Source organism: Grus americana, chromosome 3, assembly GCF_028858705.1.
Source record: "Grus americana isolate bGruAme1 chromosome 3, bGruAme1.mat, whole genome shotgun sequence".
Lineage (NCBI taxonomy): Eukaryota > Metazoa > Chordata > Aves > Gruiformes > Gruidae > Grus > Grus americana.
Window position 1 is genome coordinate 112,967,030 of NC_072854.1, and position 20,923 is coordinate 112,987,952.

Here is a 20,923-nt window from a genome sequence, read left to right on the forward strand (position 1 = left end):
TCCTGTTTCACTAGGGAGCTGGATCCTAGTGTTTCTTGACACCTTGTAAAATCCCTGCTTCCCATGTGGAGCTTGTGCCAAGCCTTCATCGTGTCCCCTGTCCACAGAGCCATGTCCTCCTGCCTAGACTGAAAATTAGAATTGAACCCGCAGTCCCATCTTGCAAAGGCTGCAGGCAGGAACGACCTCTAGGTTCTGGACTACTGTCTCCTCTGCCTCAGTGTCTTTGGGAAGAGGCTTCTGTGATTTTTGCAATGGGAGGACTTTGTTTTTCTCTCTGTCCGGGCCATGGGGAAAGGGTGTTTGCAGACACAGGCTGAGCTGCTCCTGCTCCTGGCTCACATGTACCTTGAGCTGGGAGACTGGAGCCTCATCCTGGGGAGCAGCAGTGCTGGATGAGCGCCTGTGTCTATGAAGCAGTTTTCCTTGCAGGGGTGGGAACACACCGTTTTGACCACTTTCTTGTTCATTTTCATGAGAGATTCCTTCTAAGATGCTTGAAATCTGCCTGGCTTGGCCTGTTTTCGTGCAGAGCATGATGCTGGGAACAGAATCTAACAGCAATTGGCGTGTGCTGAATTGCCCTTTGTCTGCTTTCCTTTCTGCAGCCAGCTGGTAACCGGAGCAGAACGCCTGCATGGCTGCTGTGGCCAGGCAGCAGCCGGATTTATGAACACACTAGCATGGTCCCTTGGCAGCCACATAAGGCAATGCCTAGGGAAGCCCTGGCTGCTCCGTCCCCAGGACCCTGAGCTCTCAGGTGGGGGTTAGTGTGTGGAGGAGGATTGTTGGGCTTTTCCACCACTACAGAGAGATGCTTCCAGTCCTCCAGAGCCACCCCACGGCCACTATCAGAGCCTGGGGATTTGCCATTTTTTATTTCCGCTCCTACTTGCAAGTGGGCTGAGTCCCCAGCTTGGGATGTCACTGCTGTATCCTCCTGAGCTATGCTCCAGCAGCTGCTCTGTTTATTCTCATGGGGCAATCCTTGTTCCAGACCAGCTTTTTTCTGGGTAATTTCTGAGGATGTGGAGGTGAGACAGAGACATGAGCCCAAGGAGAGAATCTTTGAGGAAAGCTTAGAAACAGTCTGTGGGTGTTTCCGATCCGGGGCAATCCTGATTGCATGGCTGGCACTTAGGATGTGTCCCAAAAAGCAGGACAAGAGGAGCCCAAAGAAACATCTGAACTGCCCAGGAAGCTGCTTGCTCTCCGATGCTTTGGTGACTGACTTCCCAGCTCATACCCTGTGAGATACCTCTCTGTTCAGGCTGGAAGCATGGCCCTCAGCAGTGGGTCACAGGAGCTCCCTCTTAATGCCTCTGGTCCCAGGGAGCAGAGTGCTTTCCTTGGCTTCTGGCAAGCTCAGGCAGCCCTGTCTGAGTGATTGCTGGAGAGACAGCCTTAAAGCGGCTGTGCTGGCATCTCAGCGCATGTCTGTCTAAACTCTCCCATCACGGATTGTTTTTGGCAGATGTACTTTGGGGTACGTTTGTCCTAACATGGTGGTTTCGGTTGTCTGGAGACCCTTGAGAACAGCACATGCTCACCTACTCCCTTCTCCCCATCCCCATGCTCTGAACGTGCCCTTTTTCTGTCTTGCAGCTGTGGGCACTCAGGCAATGATCCTTTTCACCAAGGAGCCATACTCCCAGGATGCCCTGCACGGCCGCAGCGCCATCCTCCGCTGCGAGGTGAAGGACCCAGCAAATGTGGAGTTTGAATGGCTGCAGAATGGACTCCCTGTTCAGGACACAGAGCAGCGCTTCAAGGAAGGCAGCAACCTCCAGTTTGCTGCTGTTGATCGGCACCGGGATGCCGGGGACTTCCAGTGTGTAGCGAGGAACTTGCTCACTGGGGAGGAGATGCGCACAGCCAATGCATCTTTCAATATCAAGTGTGAGTGTGGGGCGAGGGCAGCCAGGCACACGCTGCAGCCTGGTACTGCCTACTGTGGACAGGGCAAAGCACTCTCCTGGGGGGGTCTGAGACTGGAAACAGCTTTGCCAGGCTGCCTGCTAATGCATGTGGGACTGGTGGTCAGACAGGGATCAGGCGGCATGAACTGTGCAAGTAGGATTCCTTTCCACCTACCATGGCCTTCGTGCCCTCCAGGCTGCTTGTATCTTCTGATGTTCCCAAGATTATCGGAGATGCTTTCTCCTGCCTCCTTCCCCACTTGTATATATGAAACGGGGATGTTACTGGACCAAATGTATTCTGAGCATTGCAGATCCTTTCACACCCCCTCTTATCCCTCAGAGAACAGCTACACAGGGCAAAGTGGGACATTTGCAGGGTGGGTGTCCCTTTACTCCATGCTGGCTTGAGGGCTTATATGTTTCTAAGCGTGCTTGTGCCCTTGCTGCCTGCTCTGGTTATTACTGAGTCGGCATCCACCAGGGCTCTGTAAGTTTAGAGAGCCAGCTGTGTTGATGTTCTTTGATCCCACAGGGATTGAGACAGGCAGTGTGGTGCTGAAGCAGCCGGCCAGCATAGCTGAGATCCAGCCCTCCTCCACAGTGGTGCTGCGTTGTCACATCGACGGCCACCCGCGGTAAGGGTTGCCTCCTGAGGAGTGGACCCTGCCGGGGTCCCCCTGCACCTTTGCTGCGTGCTCTTCCCCTCTCTCTCTGTCTCTCTCTCCTTTCTCCTGTGAGGATTCAGTAGAGTCTAGGGAAGGCGAGAGGCAGGATTGAGCCTGTGGCTGAGCACCGGGGGAGAAGGCAAACGGCTTCCTCAGAGCCGCGTAGCGAGGAGCACAGTAAGGACGGGCTGTCACAGTCCGGTTGCTGAGCTGCTTGATGTGCTGCGGTCACTCTCCGTTGCTTTCCAGTCATGTCCCGTCCACTTGGCTGCATGTCTCATGGCTTCATGTCTGTGTCGGGGCCAGCAGTGGGGACGAAGAGCCAGGGAAATGGGCCATCTCTGGGCTGTCTCCTCCACACACATGCTCTCTGGGGAGCCCTGCCGGTGCCCTGCACCCGGTCACCCTCTCACCCCTGTCTTGCAGCCCCACATGGCAGTGGTTTCGGGATGGTACCCCCCTCCCCGACAGCCGCAGCACCTATTCTGTCAGCAACAAGGAGCGAACGCTGACCCTGCAGAGCGCCAGCCCCGATGACAACGGTCTCTACTACTGCTGTGCCCGCAGTGCTGTTGGCTTTGTCTGCAGCCAGAACAACTTCACGCTGAATATCATCGGTGAGTTGTGTCCCGGCCACTCGGGCTGGGGGCTCAGCTGTTTTACTGCTCTGCTAGCAGCCTCCCCTCGGCTGCAGGGCAGGACCCAGGCTGCAGGGGAAGTGTCAGGCTGGTGTGACTCTCTGTGCAAAGCCTCTGGCCAGAGACAGGCCTGGCACACCTGGCCAGGTTTGAACCCTACCCTGTCTACAGTGTTAATTTGCCCCTGCATCTTTCTGGAGCAGGTCTATGCTGTCGTCTCTGGTATTGGAGCACCAGAGTCCTCCATCCTTCAACAAGGTTTGGACCCTGAAGGCTGTAGGTGCTGCTGGTTTTGCTAATACCAATGCCACTGCAGTACTGCATGGGTGAGATACCTCATTGGCCTTTGGAGGCAAGGCCCAGGGAGGGCAGGAGATGTTGACCTTTTGGTCCTATTTGGAATTGGACAAAGGAATTTGCAGTCTGGTGACAGGTTTGATCTGTTTGCTAGGAGCCCAGGGAGCTCAGGGCCTTGCTGGGAAACAGAAGGGGCTTTCCCCAAACAGCTGCTGCATGCTATCCTGGGCTCTGGATGCATAATTACAGCCATGCTGGCATGTGCGTCCTTTGGGCCCACAGTGTGCTCGCAGGGTGCTCCTAGGTCTTTTTTGAGTTTCCCCCAGAGCACTGATAAAGGGACACTACATGTTGCTCTGCTCTTCTCACCCTCCTGTGGTCTCTGCCATTGCAGATGAGAGCTTTCCTCAGGCGGTGATCGTCCCACAGGACCTCATCGTGACCAAGAATGAAGAGGCCATGTTTGACTGCCAGTTTGTAGCCGTGCCCCCTCCTACACAGGAGTGGCTCTTTGAAGACAGCCCCATCACCAACAGATCCAAGTAATAGGGACACCAGTGATGTGGGCAGGGCTGGGAGGAGAAGGGGGCATTGTGTTCCAGAAGCAACAGAAAGAGGCCAAACCCTGGCCATGCCCGAGGTTAAGCATTTAACATCAGGCTGGCCATTGGGATTGGTATCTCAGCTTGGGTGGCTTGGGTTTAGCAGGGCCTTTAGCATGTCCTTTATCTGCATAGGACTCAGCAAGCAGTTTATCCTCAACTGAATCTGTGGGGCTGTCAGTCCTAGATGTCCATGCACGATGATCCCCAGAGCTGGGGATGTCTCCCAGCCCCAGATGCCCACATGTGGTGATTTCATGGAGCCAAGAACAGTTTAAGCCCCAGACACCCACTTAGGACAATTCCCAGAGTCAGGGGCATGTCCCAGTACCGGATGCCCACAGGTGGTGATCCCCAGACTCGGGGACACCTTCCAGCCCCCAACATCTGCACAGCGATCACTGGGCCCATGGCTGTCTTGCATCTCCAGATACCAGTGCATGGTGATCCCCAGAGCCAGGAATGTTTCTGAGCACCAGACACCTACGCATGCAGCAATCCCCTGAGCTAGGGACATATCCCAGGCCAGGCTGCCTGTGGATGGTGATCCTGGAGCCTGGGATGTCTCTCAGGTGCTGTCTGGGTGCCAGATGCCCAGTGGCCTGGCAGCTCCCGGGCGCCACCTTGTGCCCCCTACCCCCTTTCCTGGCTGTGCCAGCTTTCAGAGCTGGCCCCTTTTGGTGATGCATCTTTTGGTGCGAGTCATGTATTCTCCAAGAAAGCGACTTCTATTAGTTCATTTCCTCCATGAAGCATGTGTCCCACCATCTCCTTGTTTATGTGTGCTGCTCCCCCTGCACTGGGAAGCTTTGACTAGGCACAAAGTCTCCCTCTTGGTTCCACGGGCTCATGTAGGACATCACAGGGCTGTGGCTCTGGCCCATGTCCTGCAGAGATGCCCACTGAGCCCTGCCTCTCCCCACGTGCCCAGGACCACCGTGTTCGCCAACGGCTCCCTGCTGATCACCCAGGTGAGGGCTCGCAGCACCGGTGTCTATAAGTGCGTTGGCCGTGGGCAGAGGGGGAAAGCTCTTGTGCTGAAGGCAACTCTGCGGCTAGCAGGTGAGGTCCTGGGGCTGGTGGCAGGGTGGGCAGTGGGTCCCAGAGTTGCAGTGTCACTCTGGAGATATGATGGGTCAGTACATGGAGAACTGCTTGGTTTATCTGTGAAATGGTTCATCCTTGCTGCCTGGCAGCAAACATAACTTGTGTGCTTTCTCCCTCGGCTGGTGCCTCCCATGGGGATGATGATGCTGGTGGGTTGGCTACATGTTCCTGCCCTGTTTGAGCCCTGCTGTCTATTGCTTCTCTCAGAGATCGAAGAAATGGCACCCTTCTCCCCGAAGGTGCTGACGGCAAACCAGGGGCACCGTGTGGCCTGTACTGCTCCACGAGGCATACCCACACCCCAAGTCTGGTGGGAGAGGAACCAGGAACGAGTTCCCACTGCTGGCAGGGTGCACCAAGAGGCAGAGCACCTCGTTTTCACTAGTATCACCGAGATGGATGCCGGGACCTACACATGCCATGCTGCCAACAAGGCTGGAGAGAAGAAACAGGAGCTGAGCATCACCGTGGCTAGTAGGCAGCTTTTGGAGAAGGGCTGGGAGCAGAGAAGGGGACTGGATAGGGGGCCGGGGTGAGCTGGGATGGGATGGCGCATCACCTCACTGATAGAGGCATATCTCTCATGGCTGGGCTGCAGGGCCCCATGGCTGGCCGCACACTGCCTGTCTGGTCTGTGCTGGTGCTGGCCGGAGGGGTGGCGAGCGGCCCTGTGTAACCCCTGCGTAACTCTGCCCAGCGGTACCCAAGTGGGTGGAGATGCCCAAGGACAGCCAGTTGGAGGAGAGCAAGCCAGGATACCTGCACTGCCTCAGCAAGGCCTCCCTGAAACCCACCGTCACCTGGTACCGCAACGGTGTCTCCATCTCTGAGGTGAGGCGATGTGGCAAGCCCCTGCTGCTCATGGGCACTTCTGCTGGGCCCTTGCTCAGCTCCTTCCTCTGCTGCTGCTGTTTCTTGCCTTGCTGCTAGGCCCAGCGTCCCTGTCACCCCCACTCTGGCCATGTTCCTGGCACCATCTCCATCCTGCTGGTGTATGGGTGCACAACTGGTGGTCTCTAGCCACCTGGCTGGCAGCCAGCCCTGTGCTTTTGGTGCAGTGACAAGAGAGATGTCCCTCAGAGAGATGTCGCTGCAGCTTGTCTCAGTTCTCCATGTGGGTCTCAGCAGGGCTGTGTCTATCTGAGGCATGGTGTGGGTGTATGGAGCATCAGGAGTGCCAGAAGCAAGGTCTGAGCCCAGGGCTGGTGACAGTGTCATTTCTGCCCCACTCCCTCCCTCTGGGCAGGACTCGCGGTTTGAGATCTCTGAGAATGGGACACTGCGCATCAACAATGTGGAGGTATATGATGGGACCATGTACAAGTGCGTGAGCAGCACACCAGCGGGCAGCATCGAGGGATATGCACGCGTGCATGTGCTAGGTATGCCGACAAGCACTCCACATCCTCCCCTTGTGGGCAGCTTTTTTGCCTGGCAGGGTGCAGGCATGATACCCCCAGCTCCAGTGCCTCCTGTGTCTGCGGGGGGTGCTAACAGCACATCTGTCTCTTGCAGAGAAGCTGAAGTTCACCCCCCCGCCCCAGCCACTACAGTGCATGGAGTTTGATAAGGAGGTTACCGTGTCCTGCTCAGCCACTGGCCGGGAAAAACCCACCATCCAGTGGACTAAAACAGGTAAGGAGTGGGGGGACTTGAATGTGATACGTGTTTCTGACTTGGGGCCCCAGGAACTTTGCGTTGGCCCGCTTCCAACATGGGTGAAGCAGCGGTGCTGTGGCTGCCTGGGAAGCCACTGTGTGCCTCATGCATGACTGCTGCATCCATCCCTCTTCTTGTGTCCTGCAGATGGGAGCAGCCTGCCATCCCACGTCAGCCACAATGCTGGCATCTTGTCCTTCCACAAGGTGAGCAGGAGTGACTCAGGGAACTACACGTGTATTGCCTCCAACAGCCCGCAGGGCGAGATCCGTGCCACCGTGCAGCTCGTGGTAGCAGGTGAGGGCTCTATGGCAGGCAGGTGGGTTTCCTGCTGTGCTGGTCTTGCAGTGGGTTTGTCTGGGTGGCACCCAACTGGCATGCCCCTGCAGAGAGAGAGAAATGTCTGGTCTGACCCCGAGCTCTGCCCCGTGGCACCTGAGTGTCTGGTTTGTCAGTGCTTTGCGTACAGCCCGAGAGGGCATGTGCCACCGTGCCAGTGCTGGTCCTGTTCCCTTGTGGGAGCTCAGCACCATTCCCAGGAGCTGACAGCGTTCGTGTTGGCCTCTCTGCCTTCAGTTTACGTCACCTTCAAGCTAGAGCCAGAGCCCACGACAGTGTATCAGGGGCACACAGCCATGTTCCAGTGCCAGGCAGAGGGGGACCCCGTGCCGCACATCCAGTGGAAAGGGAAGGACAAGATTTTGGATCCCGGCAAGCTCCTGCCCAGGTATACAGCCCCTGTTCCAAGCTGAAATGTGGCGCAGCATGGCTCTCCCTGTGCCTACCCAGCACACGGGTGCCAATGGTGTGGTCTTGGGTTCCCAGCTTGGGAGGCACGTGGTCAGTTGTCTCCATGTCCCAGGGCCTGGACTCTCCTGGCCCCAGGGTTACTCTTTCTGCCACAGCTTCCCAAGCTGCAGTTGAGCTGCAGCCATTTGTTCTTGAGCATTGCACAGCCTGACACTCAAGATGATTGCACTGGGGACATGGAGCTGAGGCTGAGGCATCCTGGGGAGATGGGACTGCAGGTGCCCCAAGCCTGCCTCTGCCCTCTGATGCTTGGAAAGGGCTCTGTGTGATTGGCAGGATTCAGATCATGCCCAATGGCTCCCTGGTGATTTACGACGTCACTACCGAGGACTCTGGAAAATACACCTGTATCGCCGGCAACAGCTGCAACATCAAGCACCGTGAGGCCTTCCTATATGTCGTAGGTAAGGGAGGTGCCCAACATGGGGACATGGCCTCCTGGTATCCCCAGCAGCTCTAGGCCCCACTTCTGGCCCCACTGGTGGGTGCTGCGTGTCAGGTAATGCCTGCTAGGGAGTCACAGCATCATCCCTATCAGTATGCAGAGCTGTGGGCTGTGCCCAGCATTCTGTGGCTGGACCAGGAGGTGGCCACAGCAGTGGGGGGCCTTTTCTCATTCCTCCAGCATATTCCTGAGCAGGATTTGGGAAATCCCTCCACACCCTCATGGGTTCGGTGCTCTCTGCCCCACAGACAAGCCGGCAGCAGAAGAAGATGAGGGACCTGGCAGCCACACACCCTACAAGATGATCCAGACCATTGGGCTTTCAGTGGGGGCGGCTGTTGCCTACATTATTATCGTGCTGGGGCTGATGTTCTACTGCAAGAAGCGGAGGAAAGCCAAGAGGCTGAAGAAGCACCCAGAGGGCGAGGAGCCTGAAATGGAGTGTCTGAATGGTGAGGACAGCACCCTTGGGGGTGGGGGCTTCACTGCCAGCCCCTTATCCCTGGGCTGCAAGGGCTGTGGGGCAGGGAGCTGCCAGGGAACGGGACTTCTCTTTACCCTTGGAGTCTCTTGCTCTTGATTTTGGCTATGGCTGGTGGCAGAGATCTGCTGCCAGGTGAGATAATAGGTAAGTTAGCGCGAAACCTGCATCCCAGCCCCACATCGCGGCCATCTCTGCTGAGTTATGTTTCGCTCCTGCTTTCCAGCACCCATACATGGCATCACATACACCCTTTGCCAAGGGGAGGGGAGTATCCTTATTGCAATGTAATGACATAGTAGTATTCTGCTGGCCTGTCCAAATCACGGTTCACCAGCTCCTGGTGCTGGAGGGAAGACTTTTCACTGAACAGCCCTGAACTCTGCTGTGAACCCACCTTGTTATCTCTGAAACCCATATAAGCTTTGAGCATCTAAGCATCCTCCAACAAGGACTTCTGGAGCAAACATTATCTGAAAACTATCTCTCTGCTTTTCAAGCTTATCACCTATCAGCTCTGCACTGGAACACACAACTCTTCTGTATGATTGTTCCTGCGAGTGCCTTTTCTGGTTGTGCTGTTGCCTTTCTGAGATGGGAAGCCCCAGACAGGACTTGGTGCATCCAGCTCTGCAGAGTGACACAGCAGTGCTGTGTCCTGTTCCCAGCTGTGCCACTGGCTTCAGCTCCCTGTCCACAGAGAGAAAGCAGGCAGCTCAGGGCTGAGCCCACTGCTGTGGATGGGACATCAGGGTTGCTTTCCCCAGGCCTCATGTTGTATTGCTGGCTGCACCTCCCAGTGCTCAGTGTCCCTGTGCAGCTGGCCACAGCTGGCCTGTACCTTTCCTGCCAGCTAAGTTGGCGGCTTTGGTAAACAGCTGCCAGCAGTGCCTCTTCCGTGTTGGCAGCATGTTGTGCTACCCTGGTTCCTACCTTCTGTGTGTCCATTGGAGGATGTTCCTTCCTGTCCTGTGGCAACTGAGCCGCTTTTTAACAGCTCTTTCCATAAGACCCTGCAAAATCCCTGCAAATAGACTAAACCGGACATGAGCTACATGACTCCTTCAGTGAACCCAAGAGATCTCTGGGGCATCATTTTCATTTCCAAAAGCTGTTTCAGCTCTTTCTCCTGACATCATGGTTGTCTTTGCATCACTGACACCAGTGAGGACTTGTCAGTGATGGGGTGCACTTGAGTTTGCTGCCCTTATAATTCCCTGGATCTCCCCACACACTACTGTAGATGCAGATATTGTGCTTCCCCCACCCAGTTCTCCAGTACACAGCCACATCCTGACCATGTGAGGATTGCTGTGAGGTCCTGGCAAAACATCACCACTGGGTTTGTCTCCTATATTTCGTCTTGTATTGGTACTTTGAACAGAGCCAAACCTCCAGAAGAGAAGTCTGGCTGTGGGGAACCTTGTGGGAGCAAGGATGTAGGAGCATCTCTGCAGCTTTGTGCTCTGCTGCTGTCACCACTGTGAGGTCTTACTGTGGACAAGTTGCAGGAAGGTCACCTGTGGCAGTAGGATCTGGCCAGCATCCTCTTCCTGGGAAAGGATTTGTTTTAATGTTTTTTGAAGTGGTCTCAGATTTTTATTTTGGCCTATCTTATATTTTTCTTTTTATTCTGCCAGAGTTTGTCTCTTCTTATCCCCTTCATTTGGAACCAGTTTAGCTGTCAGAGAGATGCATCCTCACTGCTACAAGCAGACCCAGCTGCCCAGATGTCTGCACTCCTTTTTGGTACTTCCCGTAGCCTCTCTGGAGAAATGGTTTGTGTTTGCTGTCAGCTCCAGTGGAGTTACCCCCTTCACCATGATCTTCAAAGATAGAGCTCTTTTCTTCCTTTTGATGCGGTCCCTCTTTAGCTGGGTGACCTGAAGTATCTCAGCACCTACCTGGTGACAAGCACTCCCTGGCTGGCCACCAGATCCAGACATTTGACTTTCCTCTGGATTTGCAGTGAATCCTTCCTATGGATTTTCTATGGATCAATGCACTCCTCTAACAAGTCGGTCACCTTCCAAGGTCACGTCCTTGGTGTGCCATATCCTCTGTAACAAGGGTGTTTGCTCTCAATGTCCCTCTGTCTGACTGTACTGCTTTTTTTTGGGTGAACACAGGCTTAGCATTTGGGGAGGTTGATGGCTATGGGGACTGAGGGGAGCATTTGCTAAATTTCTCCAGGGCAGCATGGCTGTGTCTCTTTCTCCAGGAGATGCTCAGGTCTTGCAAGCAGGTGGGCAAAGCAGGCAGCTCCTCTATGCTTGATTCACCTCTGGACTGCTGGATACATAAATTAAACTTCCTATTCATTTTTGAGGTCCCTTTGACTGTCTTGTCAAAGCTCTGTGAAACATGGGGATATCTGTTCTCAAAAGTGTCTGTCGTTGCTGCCTGCTGGTGCTGTCTCTCAGTGGCAGCGTACTGACTCTGCAGCCTTCATTATTTTCTTGGCACAGTTGCAGCGGTCGTCTTGTATTAGCCTCTTGGCTTCAAGCTTGTAGTCTTGAGACACTATCAGTCATGAGTGCAGACAGCACAGGGTCAAACAGTTTTGCTAATAATTAGCATAAAAACAGGGAGATTGTAAGTAGCTTCAAGCTTTGATTTATAGGGTAGATGGTGTTTTTTCACTATGGTCTTATGCAAATGTTACTCCAGCATGTGAGTGTTCAGCTGGCAGTAGCCATGGCTCTTAAGTCAACATATTTCAGTCTTCACAGCTCCAAGCCTACCTATGACAAAGCCACGGTCCCTGTCATGGTGGCCAGACCTACACAGGATGTGCTGGTGGGCTGGTACCTCTCTTGTATGCACGCGTTGTAAGCATGCACGTACGCGTGCTGTTGTACAATACCTCTTGATGGAAATTATGAGCAATGGGATTACTGTTGGAGTTACCTTATGTTGGGTCAAGTCTTAATTTTGTGATTAAATCCTTTTGCATGGCCAGGTGTTTCCTTAATGCTCTCTCCTGGACTAGCTGAAATGGAGCGTGCACAGTAATGCAGGGTGATGCTGCACATGTGTCAGCCACCTTAGCTCAGTGCTGTGCCCCACTTTACATTCAAACTTCTGCCTTCAGCTTATGGAAAGTACTGCTTCTTAGTTCCAAGTCTGATCCAAGCAGTAAATGCATTCAAAATGAAGGTTGACTATCTATACAGCCTCTCCCCTACAAGCTGCTTGTAAAATGCAGGGTTCTCTACTTTCTTAAGGCAATCATGTTTTGTCCTGTTTGCTGGCTTCTGTTCGTGCCAGGGAAATTTCTAATGGAGTTCCTGAGCAGAAAGCTTGCTGGGGTTGATTGTGAGTAGAGTACTTCCTAGCACTGCTTTAACCCAGGCAGCAAAGGAAACTCTAGGCTGATCTGGTCTGAGACATTCAAGATTACCAAGGACATGAGCATTGCTGGCTTGCTGGGAAGTGAGCAGTAGCAGGGGGAGTCAGGCTGCAGCAGCTGATGCCAGATAGACTTGAGAGTCTCTTGGGCATCAAAAGACTGTGGTTATAGTGAGCAGGGTCCTCTTCGCTCTATCTCTGCCTCACACATCCTGCCGCTGTTCTGCAGAGTTTTGTCAATGGTAGTTTGGATGTAGTCACCCCTTTGGGATGACTGAGTGGCATGGGATGGACAAGGCCAGATGGGGCTGGTTGACTCTGGGACCAAAGCCATTGCTCAGCATCTGATTTCAAGGGTGGCTGCAGGGCTGGCAGAGATGGGGCTGGATGTGAGCCCAGAGGGAACGACTGTGTGGAGGCCATGCTATTGCCTGGGACTAGACATCAAGCTGGGGTGCTTCGATCCAGTTGTGAATGCTTGGAGTGTCAGCCCCAGAAGGGGCTGATCCCCAGCACATTCTCTGCACAGCCTGGCAGGATGCTGAAGCCATTTGTGCTTCCCTTGCAGGTGGTGCTTTGCTGCAGAATGGGCAGATGACAGCAGAGATCCAGGAAGAAGTGGCCTTGACCAACCTGGGCAGCAGCTCTGGGGCCAGCAAGCGCCACAGTGCTTCTGACAAGATGCACTTTCCGCGTTCCAACCTGCAGACAATCACAACCCTGGGTATGCTGGGCCACCCTGGCCCTGACCCCACTCCATCAGGAAACCTGTGGCTGAAACCCCAGCATGTCCTAGCCAGAAAACTGGGTGTGGTGGGGTACAGAGGGCCCTGCAGCCACTGGGCTGTCCTAATGTATGCTGTCTTCCCATGTGCTGCTCTACACTTCCAGGGAGGGGGGAGTTCGGTGAAGTGTTCCTGGCCAAGGCAAAAGGTGCAGAGGATGGCGAGGGTGAAGCACTGGTCCTGGTGAAGAGCCTTCAGACAAGGGATGAGCAGCTGCAGCTGGACTTCCGGCGAGAGGCAGAGATGTTTGGCAAGCTGAACCACACCAACGTGGTGCGGCTTTTGGGGCTGTGCCGTGAGGCAGAGCCACACTACATGGTCCTGGAGTATGTGGACTTGGTAAGGGCCCTGCCAGCAGTGCCTGCAGTGAAGAGGAGGAGGGATGGACAGTATACATGGGGCTGGCAGCACAGGGCAAGCAAGGTGTAGGTCGACCAGGCTGAGCTTACCACTGTTTCCAGTTTACCACTGTGGAGGACTCAGGGGGAATGGAATTCTCCTGCGAAATCTGGAGGTGACTTTGTCCTCTTCCACACACTCCTGATTTCTGGTTTATGTCCAGGACTTAGCTGGATAAGTTAAGCTGTGGGACTCCATGCTGCAGAATGGCTGCCAATGCTAAGGGCTACTATGGGAACTCCAGTGCATGGGAGAGAAATCAATTTGGGGCATGAAAAACCTCCTGGAAACATCAGGCCTGCTTGCCCTCATCGTAGCCGGTTGAGGTCCATAAGTGAGATATTGGTTTGCCCTACAGAGCAGGGACCAGGAGGACAGGCGGGGACTATGGCCCAGGAGATGAGGATCCATGGGGCTCCCAGTGGGCCTGCCGTGTCCGGGCACTGCAGGGACCGATGTGGCTGGGAGCATGGAGAGGTGCTGCTTCTGACTTGCTGTCTGTCTCCCAGGGGGACCTGAAGCAGTTCCTGAGGATCTCCAAGAGCAAAGATGAATCTCTGAAGCCACAGCCCCTCACTACCAAACATAAGGTGATAGTGCAGCTTTGAAAGTGCAGTGGGGCTGAGGACCCTGAGGAGGGCAGCCAGTGCTGACATCTCTCTGGGATCAGGTGTCTCTCTGCACACAGGTGGCCCTGGGCATGGAGCATCTCTCCAATGGTAGGTTTGTGCACCGGGACTTGGCAGCCAGGAACTGCCTGGTCAGTGCCCAGCGCCAGGTCAAGGTCTCATCCCTGAGCCTCAGCAAGGACGTGTACAACAGGTCAGCTGGGAGCCTGGCAGGGGAATGGGAGGGGATAGGATAGCACCAGTCTCATTGCCTGCTTGTCCTGCCTGCAGCGAGTACTACCACTTCCGCCAGGCCTGGATCCCGCTGCGCTGGATGCCACCCGAAGCTGTGCTGGAGGACGAGTTCTCCACTAAGTCAGACGTGTGGTCCTTTGGTGTGCTCATGTGGGAGGTCTTCATGCATGGGGAGATGCCCTACACCCCACTGGCAGATGATGAGGTCCTGGCAGGTATGTGGAGTACCTTGTGCTGTCCCTGGCACTGTAGCCTACTTCCTTTTCTTGTGGCAGAAGGGGCCAGCAGGGCTGTGTGATGTCTCACTTCTTGACATGGTGCTGGTCTGGCTGGGGAGGCTGTTCCAGCTTTCGTGGAGAGAGGTGTTGCCCTCCCTGCACCCCGCAGAGAGGATCACACCTCTTCCCAATGGCCCTTTGGACTTTGCTTTCACACCAGGTCTACAGTCAGGAAAGACAAAGCTCCCGCACCCTGAGGGCTGCCCTTCCCGCCTTGCCAAGCTGATGCAACGCTGCTGGGCCCCCAGCCCTAAGGATCGACCCTCCTTCAGTGAGCTCGCCGCCGCCCTTGGGGACAGCCCAGCTGACAGCAAAGCCTGAGCATCCCAGCCCTTGCTGGGGAAGGATGCAGCGGGGTGGACAGGGGTCTGTAGGTGCCTGGGAAGCCCCTGGCACTCCTGTGGCCCCTTGCTGAGCCCAACCCCGATGCGCCAGCGAGCAGCTCGGCACCAGCAGCTGCTGGACTCAAAGCACAAGCCAGTGTACCCCAGCCCCCTCCACCCCTCTACTTCCCAGGTCCCAAAAGACAGCCCTTGCTGCCCCTTGCTCTCCGCCTGCCCAGCCCGGCACCCTTGGGCTGCTGGCATGGATGGAGCGCAGCTCCTCCTCACCCTGCAAGAGCTGGGCTCCAGCACCAGGCTCTCTGTCCCCACTCACTGTGTGCGTATGTGCCGGCCTGGCCCGGCCTCTCTCTCCGTCCGTCTGTGCTAGGCATGCCTGCATCCCCTGCGCACCACGGGTACAGTCCAGCCAGCAGGAACACAAAGTGCCTGGCATATGAAGGAGCTCACTACCTTTCCCAACTACCCTGTGCCTTTTTTTTGTATGATGACTCTGGGCAGTGCCCCCTCTCTCCCTCTTCCTCTTCCAGAGCGCTGACTCCTCCCTACCATAGTATTTCTGTTACTGGAATGCAGCCTAGAGTGGATTAGTTTGTTTGCTTGAGCCAGAGGGTACCGCAGCCAAGAAGGGTTGGGTTTTGTTGGGTTTTTATGTGCTGCTCACAATAAAGAAGGCTTTTTTTTTTTGTTTTGTTTTTTGTTTTTCTGGTCTTTGTAAAATGCTGCTGTCAGATGGCTGTTTGACTGTTTTCCTCCACATAGTTCCTGGGAAGGGTTGGAGGCCGGTTCCTCAGGCATCTGTCTCTTGTGTTTAACCCTTTTGCCCCCTTCCTATCTGGATCTGAGATGCCATTCCATGTCCTGAGGGAACACTTTGCCTTGGTGCTTAACATTTCTCTGGGCAGTCATGGGTTGTTCTCCAAGAGGTACATGTGTCTCGAGAAAATGTCCCTCTTGGACTCCCTGAAAGCAAGCGCTTTTGGACACACTGACAGCACCCCTCCCCCAGTTCAGGTAGCCAAGCTTTCGTAGCAACTTTTCTCCTTTGTAAATGGGTTTGTGCACCCACCTCTGTGGCCTGGGGCAGCTTTGCAACCAGCACTGCGTTGTGTTTTCACACAGGAGGTTTCAGCTGCTGCTTCTTACAGGACTGAGGAGCTAGCAGGGCTAGGCCCGGTTGGGATTACTTAGGGGCACTCCTGCAGTCTTCTCCTCTGTGCCAATGGCCCTGAGCAATGGCAGGATCCTGGCGGTCTCTTGGGGAAGGAAGGGTTGGCAGATAATGTACAAAAAGCCCCAGTCCCCACAGAATGAACGTGAGCCAAGCCAGCACAACGTAGGCCTTTTCCTTTGGAGCCAGAATGGGACCCTAGGTTTGGCCAAGCTGCACACCAGCAGTTTTGCCTGCTGCACAGCTCTGGGTTGGGGAATTACAGAGAAAGATCTGAGCTTTTTCTGGAGGCCTACTGAGGCTGGACTTGAGGCAATGGGCACAAGCTGCACAAGGGAGATTCATATTGTATGTTAGGAAAAATCCTTTCCCCCCCCCCAAGGGTGATAAAGGTCTGAGACAGTCCCAGAGAAGCTGTGGAAATTCCATCGTCAGAGACACTCAACAGGGACCAGTTCAGGATCCTGAACAATGCAATCTAGTTGGCTGTGCTTTAAGCAGGGATAGACCAGAAATGTCCAGGATCCCCTTCCCACCACTGCTACCCAGAGAGGTTATGGAGATGCTGGAGGGTGAAGAGGGCTCATTTCTTGGAATATGCTAGCTGGCTCTAAGCTCAGATTCGGTCCAGGGCTTGGGAAACGAGGTCAGCTGAGTCTGGGTACAAGCAAGTTTTCTAGCTATAAAGCAGAGTTATCAAGTGTTTGTCCCTTTCCCAACACTTCTGATGTGTCCTGCAGCTGGGAGCTGTGGAGTCTCCCCAGGCCAAGGCCTCTTGGTGAGCTAAGATGTGGCTGTGGCTGGCTGTTGGGCCCCTCTCTCCTTCCTGGACCTGGCTCCTTCACATAGTGGGCTTGGCAGCAAGTTAGCACCACCCTGAACCCTTGCTGCCTCCATGACCCTTCTCCAGATGGCCTGGCCGTAGCCTGGCCATTGTGCACACTGGGAGGAGCTGTTACAGGCAGAGGTCTAGAGATGTGCCTCCTCTTCCCCTATGTTTCTCTTGTCGCTCCTCCCAGTCCTTCCCAGTGTGCACACAACCCTTTTGAAGTGTGCAAGTGCTGTAGCACAGCTGCATGCATGTTCTCCAACTTGCAAGTGACCTCTCACGTGCATTTGCTGTTGTTTGATATCCTTTTGTTCCATCTCTCCCATCCATTCCGTTCCTGTGTACTCGCCTGCCTGCTACCCCACATCTCAGGCAGGACAGCTGTACACTGTGGGCTGATTCCTGCAGCCAAGTCACTAATGAATGTGTCTTGTCGTGCCTGTGCATCCCTGTGGTATTCTTTACCTTGAGCACATCTTGTCCCAGAAATACTCCCAGCTGGTTCTGCAGTTGCTTCCTTGTGCACTTGTGGATAGATCACGTCGGAGCCTGTCATTTGAGCCTTCTAGCTGGACTAACATTGCTACATTGCAGCATCTCATCTCATCCCTCAGTAGGGGTTACCTACTCCATCCTGGTCATTGGTGCCTTTCCTTGGAGGCTGGGAGGTGAGGGGCAGGTAAGGGCAGTTGTACAACATCAGCTAACAGACAGGCCAGCAAGTGACCTTGAGTCTCTGCCCAGAGTAAAGGCCACCTGCATATTTGACACTATGAATGATTCCTTGTCCTCCCACCTCGCTGTTTCATGTTGAACATGACAGGCAGAGCACCAGGGTTATTGCTGCACTTGCTCAAAATGCTCCTGGATGGGCTGGAGGTGGAGCCAGGCACCATCACGTGTGGTGGCCCTAGCCAAGCAGCATCTCTGTGATGCCACAGCTAGAGAATACAGATGCCAAGGACTTCTGGAGCGACATCCTTGCTCTGCCAGCTTCATGCATGCAGGTGTCTCTGCATACTGGGAGGCTGCAGCGGGCTGGTTCTGTGAACAGTGTCAGGACGGAGTGTTCAGCTTTATCCCAACACATCCTGAGGACTTGAGTGCCTGTTTACCATGCAGTCAAGACCTGGTGACTACAGGAAAGCACCCAAATGGAAAGGCACCAAAGCTAGGACAAACTCCAGACCCAAAGGGTGCAGAAAGGCGGGGGCTGGGATTGTGTATTTTTGGGAGTGATGTCATGAAAAAGTTCTATATCCTTGGGGATGGGATAGATGTTGGGCAAACTAATTGGAAACAGCAAGCTGAGGAAATACAGTCCTAGCTAAATGTGGTGGAGGAGACCAGGAAATCAGAACCCCTGCAGGAGAATGAGAAGACTTGGGCAGTTGACAGAGGTGGGATCCAATTGCCTCAGCCCAAATTGAAGGAACATCTTAAAAAAAAAAAAAAAAAGACTTGGGAAGGAAAGACAACCTGTGATATCCAGGGGCAGAAAGAACAGCATGGCTCCATCAGAGCAAAGGTCCACCTAGTGGGCCACCAGCTGTGGCCAAAATTGAACATTTACTGAACAGTGTAAGAGAATAGCAAGCAGCTATGCACTCTCCCAGCTAACAACTCCCTAAAGCATAAGGGCCTCCAAACCTGGCATTTCCAGCAGTCCTTGATGTTTTTTCTTGCCAGAAGTTATCCAAGTTCCCCTTACAACTATGCATGCTTTGAGCACACCGGGGCAATAAGTGCACAGATCCACTATGCAGCTTGAAGAAGCAGTTTTTGGTTTGCTCTGATTTTACCTACTGCCCATGGCTCTTACACAGCTGTGTCAGGCACCTGGGGGGAATTAATGGGCCTTAACTGTCCTAAACAGCCTCACCTGGGAACCTCCCACCCTTTTGAGCTGCATTTAAGCTCAAGCCTGGGGTTTCAGTTTTGTTTTGAGCAATCTTGTAGGTGCTCCTGCCTTAGCCTTGCCTCTAGCCTTGTCTTCTAGGCATTTATTGTAGCCTTATTATCCAGTCCTGATTTTGGCCCAATCTCCTGACTGGGTGGATACTGGACTTAGTTCATTGCATGCTCTGTAGATGGACCTTGTTACCAGCATCTGTTTCTGCTCAGGTACTGTGGAACTATACCTGTTAGTGAGGGTGTGGGGTAACCCTAAGATACTGGCTAGTCACCCCTCATGGAGCGGCCCCACTCATGCTGTTCCCTCATATATCATATATGAAGGGCAGAAGCACCCCTCTGCTGATCAAAACAAGCACATTAAGAAAGGCCCTAACTTCATTTTACACGTGCAGCAGTACCTCCAATCTAGCTGTTACTGCTCATGGAAAAGATCTGGCTGTTAGAAAAAGAACATCTATCTGTACTCGGCAGCAGTCAAAAAAGCATCTGAAGTATCAATGGTAAGAAGATCAGTAACAGGATGGAAACTAGCATAACCCCAGTGTTGAGTGCAGAGGGGGTTTAATAGTTCCCCAGTTGAAATACGGATGAAGAGCTGGAAAAGGATGAGAAAAGTCTTGTTGCAATGGCCTAGAGGAGGGATGCGAAGGGGACATGGAGGGCTGGGGCGATGCTGAGGGCAGCTGGCAGCAGGGCCCATGCTACGGTGGAGCTGACACAGGCAGCAGCTTGTCTGGAGGGATCCTTGGGAGTAATCAGGTAAGTGGCTTTTATGACATAGTGCCAAGTGCTATGTGCCCACAGCTATATAAGAAGAGGGTTAGAAATGTGAATTTTATGACTGAGGGGCTGTAAATGAGAATAGCCTTGAAGATGAAATGGGACTGTCAAGTGGCTAAAAACCTGGTTTCAGCTACTTTCAACTGCCACTGGGTGCTGGTTTGGTTAGGGAGGTCCAGTGTTGCTGGAAACTTGCATTCTGTGGGTGGTGGCCTTGGTGAGACATTAGCATCCTGGGAAGCTCAGAAGCAGGCTGATGCAGTGGTCCCATTCAGAGCACAAGTGGGACAAGTGTCTCAGAAAGCATCCCCAAGATGAGGCTAGGGAGGGAGAGGATGGCAGCAGAAGGTATGAGAAAGCCCCAAATGAGCCAGCTCTCACCACTTGCCTGTGCAGACTCTCCTGCAGCCTGGGGAGCAAAAGGCCTCTGTATGGCTGTGCAATCAAAAGGCCCAGGGGGAGGGGGAAGGAGGGAGTGTGTAGTAGCCCTACGGGCAAGAGGAACCCCAATCCTGGTACCTGTGGTGGCTGCACACTTGTGCTGAGCGAGTAGACCGGCCTGGCTCTGGCTGTCAGATCCACATGCCAGTTGCTCTCAGCCTAACTGATGCCTCCAGCTGTGCAAAGGGTCTTGCTGACCCTTCCCCAGCCTGGCGTGGCACCGCAAGGCCTCTGTCTCACCTGTGCCAGGTGTAGTTTGCATTCAGCTCAAAAAGAGGGTGGCCAGGGCATGTGATGGGAGGCATGTGAGTCCCATCAGCCCTGCTGGGAGCTATAAATGGCATGTGTGCTCACTGGAGGAGCATGGCTGGCAGGGAGGAGGGGGAGGCGGCGGTGAGGGGGGTGTTTGGTTTAGCAGTTACTCCCTTCCTCAGTAGGAGGTTGGCCCTAGAGAGTGGGAGACAGCTGTGAAGGCTGGTGGCAAGCGTGCATGTCCTCTGAGCGATGAGGCAGATATGGAAAGGGCTTGTGCAAGCTGCAGAGCCCTCCACGGGGTGCTCAGGAGGCAAAATGGGTCTGTGGCAGGGCTGGTGCTGGCAGAGGTGAGGTCTTTTCCCATGTTGCAGTTCCTATTTGTAGGACAGGGTGTGTGAGACCCCTTTTCTTAGCTAAGGATGTGGCTCGCTCTGTCCTCACAGCTTTGTGCTCTGGGGCTGTGTGGTCCCTCCTGCACCCTTGCTGACCCACATGCGGCCTGCCTTGTACCCAGGTGTCCTGCCTGCGTGGGCTGTCCCTCTCCTGTGGAGGTCCTGGTTCACACCTGAGCATAGGACACGGCCTGTGCTGTCTGCTAGGAACCCTCTGAGCGGCAGAGTGGGGGTGGACATGGGCCCCTGTCTGTGTACTGGGGCCAGCCCAGCCATCTCCCGAGGGGACAGGCGTACAGGCGGTCTGTCCTACCCACAGATGGCTGATGTACAGGACCCCGTTCTCTCCTCCTGTGGACTCGAAGGTAGCTGTGGGCCATCCTCTCAAACCAATATCCTTTTTCTCCTGACCAGTGGTCACCTTGTGCTCGGGGAATGTGTATTTTGGTCACATCTGCCCAGTCCTGTGCCCTGCACACCCTTGAGCACCCATGT

At 54.3% G+C, this 20,923-nt stretch overlaps 1 protein-coding gene across 1 annotated transcript in view; it reads left to right on the forward strand.

The window, feature by feature from the left end:
• PTK7 (protein tyrosine kinase 7 (inactive)) overlaps window positions 1-15,337 on the forward strand; it is a 39,737-nt gene extending 24,400 nt beyond the window's left edge. Inside the window, exons 2-20 of the mRNA XM_054820315.1 lie at window positions 1,606-1,899; window positions 2,455-2,557; window positions 3,014-3,204; window positions 3,917-4,064; window positions 5,056-5,186; window positions 5,439-5,705; window positions 5,929-6,062; window positions 6,478-6,613; window positions 6,747-6,866; window positions 7,038-7,187; window positions 7,467-7,617; window positions 7,977-8,104; window positions 8,394-8,597; window positions 12,546-12,701; window positions 12,869-13,101; window positions 13,671-13,751; window positions 13,832-13,983; window positions 14,061-14,239; window positions 14,463-15,337. Of these exons, the coding sequence (XP_054676290.1) occupies window positions 1,606-1,899; window positions 2,455-2,557; window positions 3,014-3,204; window positions 3,917-4,064; window positions 5,056-5,186; window positions 5,439-5,705; window positions 5,929-6,062; window positions 6,478-6,613; window positions 6,747-6,866; window positions 7,038-7,187; window positions 7,467-7,617; window positions 7,977-8,104; window positions 8,394-8,597; window positions 12,546-12,701; window positions 12,869-13,101; window positions 13,671-13,751; window positions 13,832-13,983; window positions 14,061-14,239; window positions 14,463-14,623 (3,119 nt within the window). The 3' untranslated portion in view covers window positions 14,624-15,337. The remainder of the gene's footprint in view (window positions 1-1,605; window positions 1,900-2,454; window positions 2,558-3,013; window positions 3,205-3,916; window positions 4,065-5,055; window positions 5,187-5,438; window positions 5,706-5,928; window positions 6,063-6,477; window positions 6,614-6,746; window positions 6,867-7,037; window positions 7,188-7,466; window positions 7,618-7,976; window positions 8,105-8,393; window positions 8,598-12,545; window positions 12,702-12,868; window positions 13,102-13,670; window positions 13,752-13,831; window positions 13,984-14,060; window positions 14,240-14,462) is intronic.
• The last annotated feature ends 5,586 nt before the right edge of the window (window positions 15,338-20,923 follow it).